Below are 13,451 nucleotides of genomic sequence, written 5' to 3' on the forward strand. Positions count from 1 at the left end.
TCTTTCTATAACTTGAAGTAGTTGGCTTCATTTTTTTCTTTATTTCTAGTCAAAATAGATTTGATGAGGTTTTGTTTTTTGTTTTTTGTTTGTTTGTTTGTTATGAAGTAGTACAGGAAATCATAAAGAGGAAAGTAAAAATGACTCCAAATTCTACTCCCATAAGAACCTCCATTCTTCCTGTTCTCCCATTACTACTAGAAGATGTTATGCACATGCAGTCAGCACTCATTACATGCGAAAGAATGTTGCCAGGACCCCACCCCTATGGTTAGCAATATCAACTGATGCTCAAGTCCTTTACCTGAAATGACATGTCAGTTCATACATCCACATAAAGATTGTATTTTAAATCATAGTTTACTTATCATACCTAATACAATGTAACAGGTGTACTGTGCTGTTCAGGAAGAAAGACAGGACAGTTGCCTGTACTTATTCGGTACAGACATAGTTTGTTAGGTTTTATTCATATATTTTCTCTCTGAGGCTAATTCGATCTTTGAGAGCAGAACATATAAGAGAAGAGTCAACTGTGTATGACTATGTTTCATTCTTACATGCTGCTCTATGATCTTCTCTTCTTTGCTCTGTAATTTGCCACAGTTAAATAAGTTAAATCTATAATAATCCCTGCTAATAATTGTGTGAAGGTCCTTAGATTATATTCCCACCATTGGTTTTACTGTATGATTTAACAGGAGATGATAGGAAAACAATAATATTTTATTTAGAAAAGCACTTATCAAAAATAGTTCCTCAAGAGAGAGAAAAGTGGCAAAGGTGAAATAGTCCAGGTGAAAAATAATCTGTTCTTGTACTAAGCCACTGGCAGTAATAAGAGCAGTGATTGGTAACTTTTACTTCTAACTGTGTAGCAGGTATTAACTAATGTATTACTTATATTAACTCATGCAACACTATAAAATTTTGGCAGTAATATTATTCCTTTTTTCCACTGGGATAAACTGAGGTGCTAAGTCAGAATGTATTCAAAGGTATTAAAAGGCTTGCAACTAGAAAGTTACAGAGCTGGGATTCCAACAGGGATTCTGGCTCTGGAACATAGGATATTAAACTCTACATGGAAATCAGGGTAGGAAAGTTGAGTAGGTACCTGGGAATTAACATGTAGGTATTGCTGAGAAGCGTTCAGTCTGTTTCCAAAACTTTTTCTGGTTTCTCCTTTAAAATGAGCCCATATTCCTCTTCCTAGAGCTGTTTGGAGTTTCCAATTTTCTGCTTCCACTGTTCCCTAAGCAAGTGTCCTATCTCTTTGTGCTTTAAAGATGGTATTGTGAAATGTCCACAAAGATGTTGCTTTTATTCACTTAAGTGTAGTGACTTCTTTTTGTTAGGGACTGTTAGGTTAAAACATGAAGTGTCACTGAAGGTTTATGTATTGAAGACTTGATTGCCAACTGTTTGTGCTTGAGGAAGTGATTAGATCCTGAGGGCTCTCACCTTAATAAGTGAATTAACACTTGACAGATTCATAATATGATGGCATTACCAGAAGGTGGTGACCATAGGAGGCGGGGCCTGCTTGGAGGAAATAGGCCAGTGGAACATGTCCTTAGGAGCTCTGTGTTGCCCTAGCCCCATTTCCGTATTCCCTTTCTCTGTTTGCTGTCCACCATGAGTTCAACATGGAGAAAATATGCTCTAACATGCCCTCTCCACCACAGTGGACTCAAACTCTGAAACCATGAATTAAAATAAATCCTATACCACGTCCTGCAAAAAAAAAAAAAAATGCCACTTCAACACCAAGGGACCACTCCATGGCAAAAGTAGATTCACTCCCCAGTAGTCAAACTTGCATTTCAACTGGAAAAAAAAGAAAACTACAGAAACATTTTTCTAATTCTGAAATATATGTATGGTGCATGCACTAACAATGTGTGCCTGTCCTCCATTAGCAAACTATAGTGTCATTGTTAACCACTGTTTCCTAGTTCAGGGAAAGGGACTAAGCTATCTGGGGAAGATCTTCCTGGCAAAGGAACCCAAAGGGTTCTAATGCTGGAAGTTCACGAATAGTTTTCCCCTACTTGAAAGGGCTGTTCCCTAGGTCTGTCTGATCTCATTTTTCATCAGGCCTCCTCATCCCCTACCAACCTTCATTTGTTTCTTGAATCCTTCTCTTCTCTTGGCCTGCACATGCTATATGTTGGAACTTGAATTGAGGACCTTTGTCCTCTCCACTTGTAGCCTTCAATCTCCCCCTCTGCCGCCCCCCCCCCCATGTCCCTTTATTATGGAACACTTGCTGGCTTTTTAGCAAGGGTCTCACATCTATATTCTCAGAGATCTCTGTTCTTTCCAACTTAATACTTACCAAGATTACATTTACTTTATTATTTACAAAATCAACTTAATTCTTTTTCTACTGCCTATAAGTGCCATGAACCATAAACCTAAGGACCTCAGATGGGGCCTGTTTACTACTGTATCCTCAAAACTTAGGATGGCGTTTGGCATATAGTAGATACTCCCAACAAACACTAGACACATATTGATTGACAATAGGCACATTGAATTGGATTTTGAAAAATTGACAAAACTTAGAGGTACAGAAAGGCAGAAAAAGGATTAATATAAGGTGAAACCTCACTGTTCTGAAAACCTTAGAAAAGACTGCATTAAAAATAATTTTGAAAAGATACTGTGGACAAGTCTAGACCTCTTGAGGAATCTCAGACCAATTTCTACTCTATTGTGAATGATTTAATATTGTTTGAACTGTAAAAGATAATCCAGAAACTGTGTATAGAACATGAGCCATCAGTCTTGTCTGAGACTAGAGTTCCTAAATGGAAGGTTCCAGAACAACTGCCAGGAAGGGTGGTAAATCACAGAGGATGGGTAGCATCTGAAATATGAAGTAAGAGAGGGTGGGTTCTCACACTGGGGGACAGTATATTGCTTTGGTTTTCAAAGTTCATCCATGCTACTTGCCTTCTTAGAAGCTGAATCCCTCTTTAGAGAACATGACTGAAAGCTTGCTGTGTGTGTGAACCAGCTGTGGTTCAGTTTTGTTAGAGTATTTTTTATTCAGGAAACTTGAATGCCTTTACCAGTAAAGTTGCTTATAATTCCACTCTGAAATAAGGTGTGTGTGTGTGTGTGTGTGTGTGTGTGTGTGTGTGTGTGTGTGTGTGTGTACTGATTCTTCTGACAAATACAAAAGCTATAACAATCTATATGTATCCAGTGTACCAACAACCAACAACCCACTCAGCCCCCAAAATGAGCTCATGATATGTTTAGGGAGCCACTAGTTTTAAGCAAGAGGTATTCTGGGGCATTAGTTCCTAAAGTCTATCACCATAAAGCATCAATCATTGTACTGCATACGGGTCTATTTCCAGACTGCCCTCTTTTTCATTTGGACATCAACTGTTAACAATCGTGAGAAGGCAAGTGTAGGTATCTCTTGCATAGCATATGACAGTAACAACCTATGTTTGTCCATAACTTACTGTATGGCAGACTTTTCCTCATTTCTTTATGTATACTATTTTAATGCTCTCTATAATACCATGAGAGAGGCTCTATCTATCCCCACTTATACAGAAGGAAGCTGAGGAGATGAATAAAGAGGGATGAGATATCTCACACCCCCAGTAAAGACCCCACTTCATACCTGACCCCCAACCTTATACATATAGCTACATCTCATGTTGTCTTTGGATCAGAGCAGGAAACCACTTCTTTTAGATATTTCTCCTTGTCTGGCCCAACCTGAAACCACCATCCAAATAAATATACTGAATCCTAATTCATTGTGAGGCCGTAACATGAAATAATCTTTCATGACATTAGGAAATTGACATCCAGTTCCATCTGCCTGCACTGTTGAAAACAGACAAAGCATTCATCCAACAGGGGGTTGGTCTTGGCCCAGAGAGACGGGGCAAAGGGGTTATCACCTGTACTCTCCTAGCTCTTGCCTCAAGCTGTGGACTTTGTTCCTCACCCACCACCCCAAACTGAATTCTGGGTAAAGTTGGACTCAGAAAAATGCAGCAGCTGCTTCCTGCTAAGGTCATTCATTCCAGCAACACTGGAAGTAAAGTTTATTGAAATGCCTTATCAGGCCACCTTTGCCAGAAACCACGGGAGCTTCCCTGAAAGGGAAGCTGTTTCTGATATATTATAAATACTGGATTTGAGTAAGATAGACAAAAATATCCTTCTGTTAAAAAGAAAGGATTTTTTTTTTGTGGGGCTGAGGCTAAAACATTGGGCTTTATACAACTGGGCAAACATTCTACCACTGAACTATACCTTGAGCCCCAGGACAATAATTTTTAATGTAATATATTTTCTTCGAAAAATAAAATGTTACCAGGCATCCATGGCTCATGCCTGTAACTCAGGAGGCTGAGATCTGAGTATTAAGATTCTAATTCAGCCCCAGCGGAAATGTTCATGAGATTCTTATCTCCAATTAACTAGAAAAAAATATTGGAAGTGGAGCTGTAGCTCAAATGGTAAAGCAAAAGCAAAAGAGCTAAGGGACAGCACCCAGACCCTGAGTTCAAGCCCCAGGACTGGCACCAAAGCAAAAAAAAGTTAAGCTCAAACAATACTTGAAGGAAGCATACTCTATTGTAAGCCCTAATATAGTGGGCCCAAGAGGAAAATCTCTGCATTGCCAGTGTTTATAGCACTTTCCTTTTTTTAAAATCAGGAATTTAGGGAAGTTACTGATATTCTTAGTAGTGTTCATTAAAAAGATTTTCCCATTTGGAACTCTATCAATACAATAACTATATACTACTTGCTGTATGACAGACATAGACATTACAATGTATGTTTTCATTTAATCCTTGAAATAGCTCAATTTTAAGCAGGTCCTACCATCCTCTTCTGCAGATTCAGAAAAGGTTGGTGGATTGCTCACCCATGTGGCTTGTGGTGACATGCTGATTGGTGACAGGATTGCTTCTATCTGCCAAGACCTTAGTCACAGAGGGAGGATATAGAGAGTTTACAAGTGATGACTTAGGACTCTATCTGAACATCCCAGTAGGCTGGACTGTGGGATTATAACCATCATTTGTCAAGGAAGACACTACTGGCAACTTTCAATATCTCAGGCCTTTTATGCGATTTAGAAAAGTTACTGGAAAGTCTAGTCTAAGAAACAATTCTGTTGTGAGTTTTAGGACTTCACATAAAAGTCTCCAGCTTTTCATTACTAAATATATGTGAATGTATACCACATTTCCTTGATCCATTCATCTACTGAGGGGCGTCTGGGTTGGTACCATTCTTAGCTATGATAAATAATGCTGCAATAAACATAGTCGTGCTGATAGCTTTAGTGTGGTCTTGTTTGTGATCATTTGGGTAAATGCCCAAAAGTGGGATTGCTGGGTCATAGGGGAGCTCTATGTGGAGTCTTTTAAGGAACCTCAATACTACTTACACAATGGAATTCTATGCCTCCATCAGAAAGAATGGCATTGCCCCATTTGTTAGGAAATGGAAAGACTTGGAAAAAATTATATGAAGTGAAGTAAGCCAGGCCCAAAGAAACATAGGTCCTATGGTTTCCCTTATTTGCAATAACTAGTATATTTCTGAGACAAGCAGAAATGGTCAGATAAGTTGATGTTAGGTGAAATGAATCCCAAGATAAGGACTCAAATGGTTTTTCTTTCTTGCTATTGTTTCTAACATATTTATAAGATTATTTCTTTGTTGCTTTGTATGTCTCTCCCCCTATGGCATAACCCCTGTTTTCACTGTATTTGATGTTGGTATAATTTGTGGAGGGAAAGGGAAAAAACAAATTGTTAAAAATAGGGATACAGGTGGACCCATTGCAACAATGAGATGTACAAATTGTTATGTCGAAAAACAAACTTTACAACTTTGGCGTGGGGTGGGGAGGGGCGGGAAGGGGGTGAGGGAAATGGGGAGTGGAGATGGGAAGGGATGGGAATGAGAAACAAAGGAGGAGGCAACAATGCTTGATAAGAAATATACTCCTTACCTTGCTCATGTAATTGTAACCCCTTTGTATGGTATTTTCACAATTACAAAAAAAGGAAAATATATGTGAATGTTCAAAGAATAGGTTAATGAGATTTACTATAAAAAATAAAGAATTATAAATTCTTCCCAGTCTTAACAACACAATAGAAAGTTTAGAAGGCATATGGTATTTAAGTCTTATTTGCATTTGTGGGCTTTCTGCTTCTGTAACAAAACATTCAAGATAAACCAATTTAAACCAGGGGAAGGTTTATTTTGGTGCAGTTTCAGAGGTTACAGTAGGTAATCAGTAGGCCTTATTGATTGGACATATGGCAAAGCATACATGACAGTGAGGAGGGAATGTCAAGCAACCTACTTACCTCACCACCCATGAGAAGCGAACAGAAATCAAGAGACTAGGATCCCAGTATTCTCTTGAATGACATACCATCAGTTACCTAACTTTCTTCCACTATGCATCACTTCCTAAAGGATCCATCTCCCTCTGTCCTCCAACAATGTCATGGGCTAAAGATCAAGCCTTCAACACTGAGCCTTCAAGGGGACATTCAAGATCCAAACTGTAACAAACTTCAAAGCAGCCTGTGTAGGGATTTCAGTGTAATGTGCATAGATTCTGGGACCTTGAGCAGCCTAAGAGCTTTTCTTAATGGTGGCTTTCTTTGCTTTTTCCTTTGCAGATGATCATTCTCGAGTGAGGCTTCAGACAATAGAAGGAGACACCAACTCAGACTACATCAATGGAAATTATATCGATGTATGTATTTTGAAGCTGTCAATATACCTAACTTTCTGACTAATGCTACATTTATGTGTCAACTATACAATTAGAATACATGTCCGTTTCAATCCAAAACATTAGTATTGCACAACATCCCACCATCCGAGAGGCTTGCACAATGATGATATAGCTGTCTCTTTTTTCTTCACTCAGCCTATTTGTGGATGAATTTCTCTACAACCTTTCTTTGCTGTACCATGCTTACATGGACTATGAGCATGTTATTTCTTTTTTTGTCAACAACTTGTAATTATTTGGCACCTTTAAAAAATCTGCTTGCATATTAATGGGACAAAACTCTCTTAATTCCTAATGTGGTGATTTGCAATCTCTTGTCATCATTGCACTTTTAAGTTGCCTTCAAAGTAGTAGGCAGCTGTTTGCCAGGACTTTCAACGCAAGCAAGACATGTCATTAAATATGCAGGCTGTTTAATTATTGAAGTTGCTTCTTTGTTCATTCTGCATCATGTCAACTTAATGTTTTACATGAGAAGAAATTCTTTAGGAAACAGCAGGCTTTTAGTTGAAAGAATGAATGAAATCAAAAGGAGACTGAAAAATCAAGGGAAAACTGTGGCTCCCTCCATGGCCCTTGTCTATATTAAACAGATTTCAGCTTCTTCATGATTCCCAAGGCATATTATGAGCTTGGTCTATACACCAGGCTTTAAGTCCATCAGCATCTCCCAGAACATGTCTTACTCATATACAATTCAAGCATCCCTAACCCCAAAATCCAAAATGCTCCAAGATCAGAGCTTTTTGATATCACAGAACTGATATGATATCACAGTAGTATAACATTCCACATCTAACCTTGAATGACAAATTGCAGTCAAATCCTAAGCATACCACACACAGTTTATTTAATCTTGACTCTTCCAATCCCTTCAGCTGTGATACACCAACTTCATTTCATGCACAAAAGGATTTAAAATACTGTATGTAATTTCCTTTAGCCTATGTGCATACAAAATGTAAATGAACATCATGATTAGAATTGGGTCCCATTCCCAAGTTATCATGTCATTGCATATGTGTAATTCTACAGTCTGGTCCCAAGAATTTCAGATAATGTATAGTCAACCTTTTATGTATTGTTTTGTTTTCTTGGTTACATTTTTGCAGATGCTGCAAAAGCAACTGGCATCAGAGTCTCTAGGAAAAGTTATCTACACGTGATCATAAAATGTTACTGTTAGTGCTAATTGGGAAACCTTGACATTTATATAGATTTGTGGGTTGAGTTTAGAGATGATGATTGAATAGTTTGTATCCAAATTCATCAACAACAAAATCCTGTACCATTTTGATGAAGGCCAAAATCATAAAAATCTCCATTTCAGAGTTTTTTCAGAAGTGCATTGCACAGTTCCTTCCTTCATGCATGGGATGCGTGTACACAGACGTGTCTCAGACACTATCACCACAGCCTCACACTGTCAAACCTGCACTACAAGTCTCCTTCAACTCCCTTGTGTCCAGGTGGACTGTGGCACACCTTCTTCTGGGAGGTGCCATTGGAGACTCCCCATTCTTATTCCATCTTGGGAGCCTGAGTCGTTAAGCAAATAGACAGTGTTCTATTCATCTTTGTATTGCAAACACCTGGCAGATGCCCAAAATAGTGAAGAGTTTAGTGTTTGATTAATTGCCAGCTAAAGGAATGAATGCGATCAAAGGGGATATCAAAGAGGAGTCCATTAGAGCTAAGCCTTCCATAATGGTGGGTAGAGAATCAGAGGCGAGAATACATTCCAACTCTAGGATGATGTGGGCAAATCTCTAAAATAATGGATATTCCAGATGGATGGCTCCTAGTGTTGTTTTAACCGACAGAGGGATCAATACCCAAACCTCCTTTATCTACTTAGCCAAAAAGATCTTACTGAGTAACTATTATATTTCAAGTACAGTCTGGATACCAAGTTTATAACTGTGAATAGATTCTCATTAAAAGCAAAACTCCTCAAAATGCAGAAACTCTTAACCTGATAGACTAGATGTTCTAATTGGGAGCAATAGACAATAAATAAAACAAGTAATTCTACATGGTAGGTCAGAAGGTACAATGGCGAATACTAAAGCCATAGGAATGTGAAGTTTGGAGGTGATCAACAACTTTGAATACAGTAACTGAAGTCCACTGCTTCTATTAGGAAGCTGACATTGAAGCAAAGATAAGTAGGGCCATGTATCCATCAGAGAGAAGCAGCTTGATGAAAGGCCTTGCTACAGAGCTGGCCTGGTGGATTTAAAAGAAAAGCAAGTGTTGGTGCCTGTTATGGGAATAGAAGGGAATACAGTGACATGAACCTATACCTTTCAGTGTGTGAAATGGAAGTCACTGGATTTGAGCAAAGGTCTAGATGCTCAGAGGAGAATGAACTGGGTGGACAGGAGCAGAAACAAGCAGAACTGCTGGATGGCCATGGAAGTAACCTGAGCGAAAGGGTGGTCGGTTGGCCCAGCTGAGAAAGGGTGGGGGAGGGATATGTGGTGGAATTCCACAGCTACTTTGAGGGCTGAGTTGATGGGATTTGCTGTTGTGAGAGGAACAGAGGGATCAAGGATTCCTTGAGGAGATGGGATTGCCATTTTTTAATAGACTGTGGGCATGTTTAGGTATTACTTAAGAAGGAAATGAGAAGTTCAGTTTTATACATAGTGAGCTATAAATATTTATTAGCTGCCAAGCAGAGGTTTTGGGAAGGTACTTGACACACATCGGGATTCAAGGAAAAGGACTAGACTAGAAATAAGAATATAGAATTCATAAGATTACAGGTGGTATTGAAGGCCATGGGACTGAATCAGATGACCAAGAAAGTGAGTGCAGACTAAAAAAAAAAGCCAAAAGATTGAGCATTCCAAAAGCAAGGGGAAGAATCAGACAAGAAAAAAGGAGCACAGAGACTCATCTCCTGGAACCAAGTAAACAAAGTATTTTATCAGCATTGATGGTTTTTATGCAGTTGGCAGGTTACTAGATGAGGACTGAGAAATAACCCTGGTGTTCAGTTACACAGGCCATTCATCAACTGGGTATGACTTCTGTTTTATCAAGGGCATCTCCCCTATCTCCTTGATTCCTTATTAAAGAAGCACTTATTAAGCACTCGAAGGACATGTAGAGCAAATAAATCCAAGTTACTGCCCTGGTAGAAGTTACCAGCCAAGTGGGAAATGAGTGACTAGGTAAAGAAATCTATTAAATATTAGCCACAATATATTTATATATGTATGTATATATTATATATGTATATATTCATATATATACACACATATGTTGTGACTAATACACACACACACACACACACACACACACACGGCCAGTTGTATAAAAGAATAGATTTGCTAGTCAGGCTCCAGTGGCTCATGCCTGGTATCATTGCTACTCAGGAAGCTGAGATCTGAGGATCACAGTATGAAACCAGCTGGGTCAGGAAATCCCATGACACTCTTATCTCCAATTAAATACCAAAATAGCCAGAAATAAAGCCTCAAGTGCTAGAGACGAACCTTGAGCAATAAAGCCCCAGGACAGTACCTAAACCCTAAGATCAAGTCCCAGGATTGGCAAAAAAAAAACAAAAAAACACATTTGCCTTTGTTGCTCATTGATGTTGATTTTTAAGAGTAGAAATAATTTTTGTGATATTTATTTATTTTATTAATAAGTTTTTTATCGTGAAAATATCATACAGAGGGGTTACAGTTACATGAGCAAGGTAATGAGTACATTTCCTATCAAACATTGTTGTCTCCTCCTTTGTTTCCCCTTACCATCCCTGCCCTCCCACCTCCCCCCAGCAGCCCCCCCACAAAGTTGTAAAGTTTGTTTTTTGACATAACATCTTGTACATTTCATTGTTGCAATGGGTCCACCTGTTATCCCCATTTAAACAATTTGTTTTTTCCCTCCCCAAATTATACCAATATCAAATACAGTGAAAACAGGGGTTTTGTTGCTTTGTATGTCCCTCCCCTATGGTATAGCCCTTGTTTTCACTGTAAGAGTAGAAATAATTAATGTAACAAATTAACGTTGTCTAAGAGATTTGTATTTTTTCTCCAAGTTTCTTTTTTCCTGTTTCCTGCTTTCCAACTAGCTGTGGGTACAATATTTGAGGTAAACTCAGGAGATAGAAATGAAAAGTATTAAAGCCCATCATGATACAGGGTGCTACTGGTGTAATTTTCTCAGCGTTGGCTTTATCTTTCCCAGATACTTACCCTACAATGTCTTTGCTGCCTGCTTTCTTCCATTCCAATTTTCTTCTTTCTCATTTCCAGTAGGAGCATGATAAAAGGAAAAAGATCTTGCAGAATTTGTGCTTCTTTAAATTCCTGGTCCTAGCAATGGCACGATGTCATGGTATTAGCCCTGCTTAAGAATGGTTCTGAGTATTACTATTGATGTAGCTGTCCATGCTGATACAACAGGATACGTTAAGCCCTTGGCACCTTGCCAATAACATCCCAACTACAAATGAAATTCTATTACACATTCTCAAGCAGTTTGCACCTTAATAAGAGTTGTGGTCATGTTATTTCAGAGGATCCATAAGTTGTTAGTGTTTATTACTCATCCATCATCACCTAGCCAGTGTATAATTAAGTACTCATGCCACCCATGCAACATCGAAGAGGTTACATTTGATATACCTCTGCTGATTAAGAAAAATTCAGTGGTCCTGGGTCTGCAATTTAACTTTTATGTCATGCTGGTGTATGTAAGCAGGATCATTTTCAGACACTTACCATGTGACTTCTATGCTACTTACTGATTTTAAGTATATAAGATATTTTTTTCTCATTTATTTTTAGGGCTATCATCGACCCAATCATTATATTGCCACCCAAGGTAAGGTTACTTTTGCTTTGATGTCTTTCTTTGATTGCTCACTTGCCATTCTCTATTATTTCTTTCCTGTTCCCCTCTTGAAGATATCACATATTCAGTGTATTGTAGTTCTGTCATCAATATGTATGCCTTATTCTCCCATCAGAAGTTGGGGGAGTATCGTCATTTATTTAGACCTTTATGTTAGGATCATTAGAAGAAATATGTTCGATTCTTTATTGAATTCTACCTTAGGAATCAGTCCTACATATGTTTATTTTTTTTTATTGTAAAGATACTGTACAGAGGCATTATAGTTACATGAGTAAAGTAATGAGTACATTTCCTCTTGAGCATCGTTACCCCCTCCTTTGTTTTTCCCAAGCCATCCCTTTCCTCCCTACCTCCCCAACTTCTCCCTCCCCCTAAGTTGTAGAATACATTTTTAACATAGTGTCTTGTACATCTCATTGTTACAATGGGTCAACCTATATCCTTGTTTCAGCATTTTGTTATTTCCCTTCCCCTCCCCAAATTAGAAAAAAATGTATATAGAAGATGCGGGGTACCGGAATCAAATACAGTAAAAACAGGGGTATACCGTGGGGGAAGAACATATGACAGAAACAAAAGAAATCACATAATACATTAAAAAAATAACTTTGTGGTATCTACTCTGCACTGTGCTAGTTGGAGCAGGAAGGCAAGCTGAACCCAGTGGTGGTGTGTAGAGGGAAGATGTGAAATGACCTGGTTTACTTGGGTAGGTGCAACCCTAGGTAACTTCTGTGAGAGGTACCAGAAGAGTGGTGGGAAATTATGGGATAGAAAAAGGTGGCTTTCTGATGAGATGGTTAAAAATCAGCTTTGTGGCTGAGGTCGGATTGGGAGAAGGGCTTGTAAATGAATAGACATCAAGAGCAAAGATCTGTAAACAGGAAATTAGTACTGCCAGGTGGAAATAGTGAGTAAGTCCTTTTGATTATAGGAAACCAAAGGAAAGGTAGACAAAATGTCAAGGAAGCTCATGATAATAGTTTTGATAATGATATTCTCTTCCTACCATGAGGCTAGTTAGTCATCTATCAGGTCTGAGGATCATAGGATATGTTAGTGAGTCATGAAATAAGCTAAAAACATGGTAAGAAGCAGAGAAGACCCAAGTAAGGTTGAATAGCGTGCATTTTTGCCACGTTATTATTTCAGCATTGTTTCCAGTGATTTCTTTTGTGTTCATAAGCTTTTCAGTACTATAACAAGACACCTGACATAATCATCTAGAAAGAGGACAAGCTCATGTTGGCTCACAGGTTCAGGGGTTTCAGTCCTTGACCAGTCAGCACATTGCTTTGGGCCTGTGGTAGCAGAGTACATCATGGCAGGTACACCATGTGGTAAAGGAAGCTGCTGATCTCTTGGCAGGGAAGCAAAAAAGACAGAGATGGGTCTGGGACCTGAATATCCCTTTCAAGAGTACTTCCCTGATGACCTAAGTGTTAGATTTTAATTAGTTTACAGAGAAGTAACTACCACCCGGTCTTCAGGCAGAAAGAGAAATTCATTCTCAATAGCCAGCCCCCAGCACAGGTTGGAGACAAAGGGGAAGGCAGAACTAGGAACGTGTGGCTGGGTAGGGAGAAGGCTTGGCCAGGCTGCATGCGGATGTGACCTCAGAGCCTGGGAACTGCTCATGGTCTGAGGGAGGCATGACCTAGGCGGTCCAGGATGTGACCTCAGAGAAAGGGAAGGTAACTGCTTCCAGGTGTGCAGTCACACCTAGGTAATGCAGGTGCTGCGCTGAAACTTC

The 13,451-nt window shown here is 39.0% G+C and overlaps 1 protein-coding gene across 4 annotated transcripts in view; it reads left to right on the top strand.

Moving 5' to 3' along the window:
- Ptprm (protein tyrosine phosphatase receptor type M) overlaps positions 1-13,451 on the top strand; it is an 845,793-nt gene that overhangs the window by 734,871 nt on the left and 97,471 nt on the right. For all 4 annotated transcript variants that reach the window (XM_042699184.1, XM_042699185.1, XM_042699186.1 and 1 more), the window contains 2 exons: positions 6,696-6,772; positions 11,629-11,665. In XM_042699184.1, the coding sequence (XP_042555118.1) occupies positions 6,696-6,772; positions 11,629-11,665 (114 nt within the window). The remainder of the gene's footprint in view (positions 1-6,695; positions 6,773-11,628; positions 11,666-13,451) is intronic.

The sequence above is a fragment of the Dipodomys spectabilis genome, unplaced genomic scaffold (genome assembly GCF_019054845.1).
Source record: "Dipodomys spectabilis isolate Male_0828 unplaced genomic scaffold, ASM1905484v1 ptg000235l, whole genome shotgun sequence".
In the NCBI taxonomy this organism is placed as follows: domain Eukaryota; kingdom Metazoa; phylum Chordata; class Mammalia; order Rodentia; family Heteromyidae; genus Dipodomys; species Dipodomys spectabilis.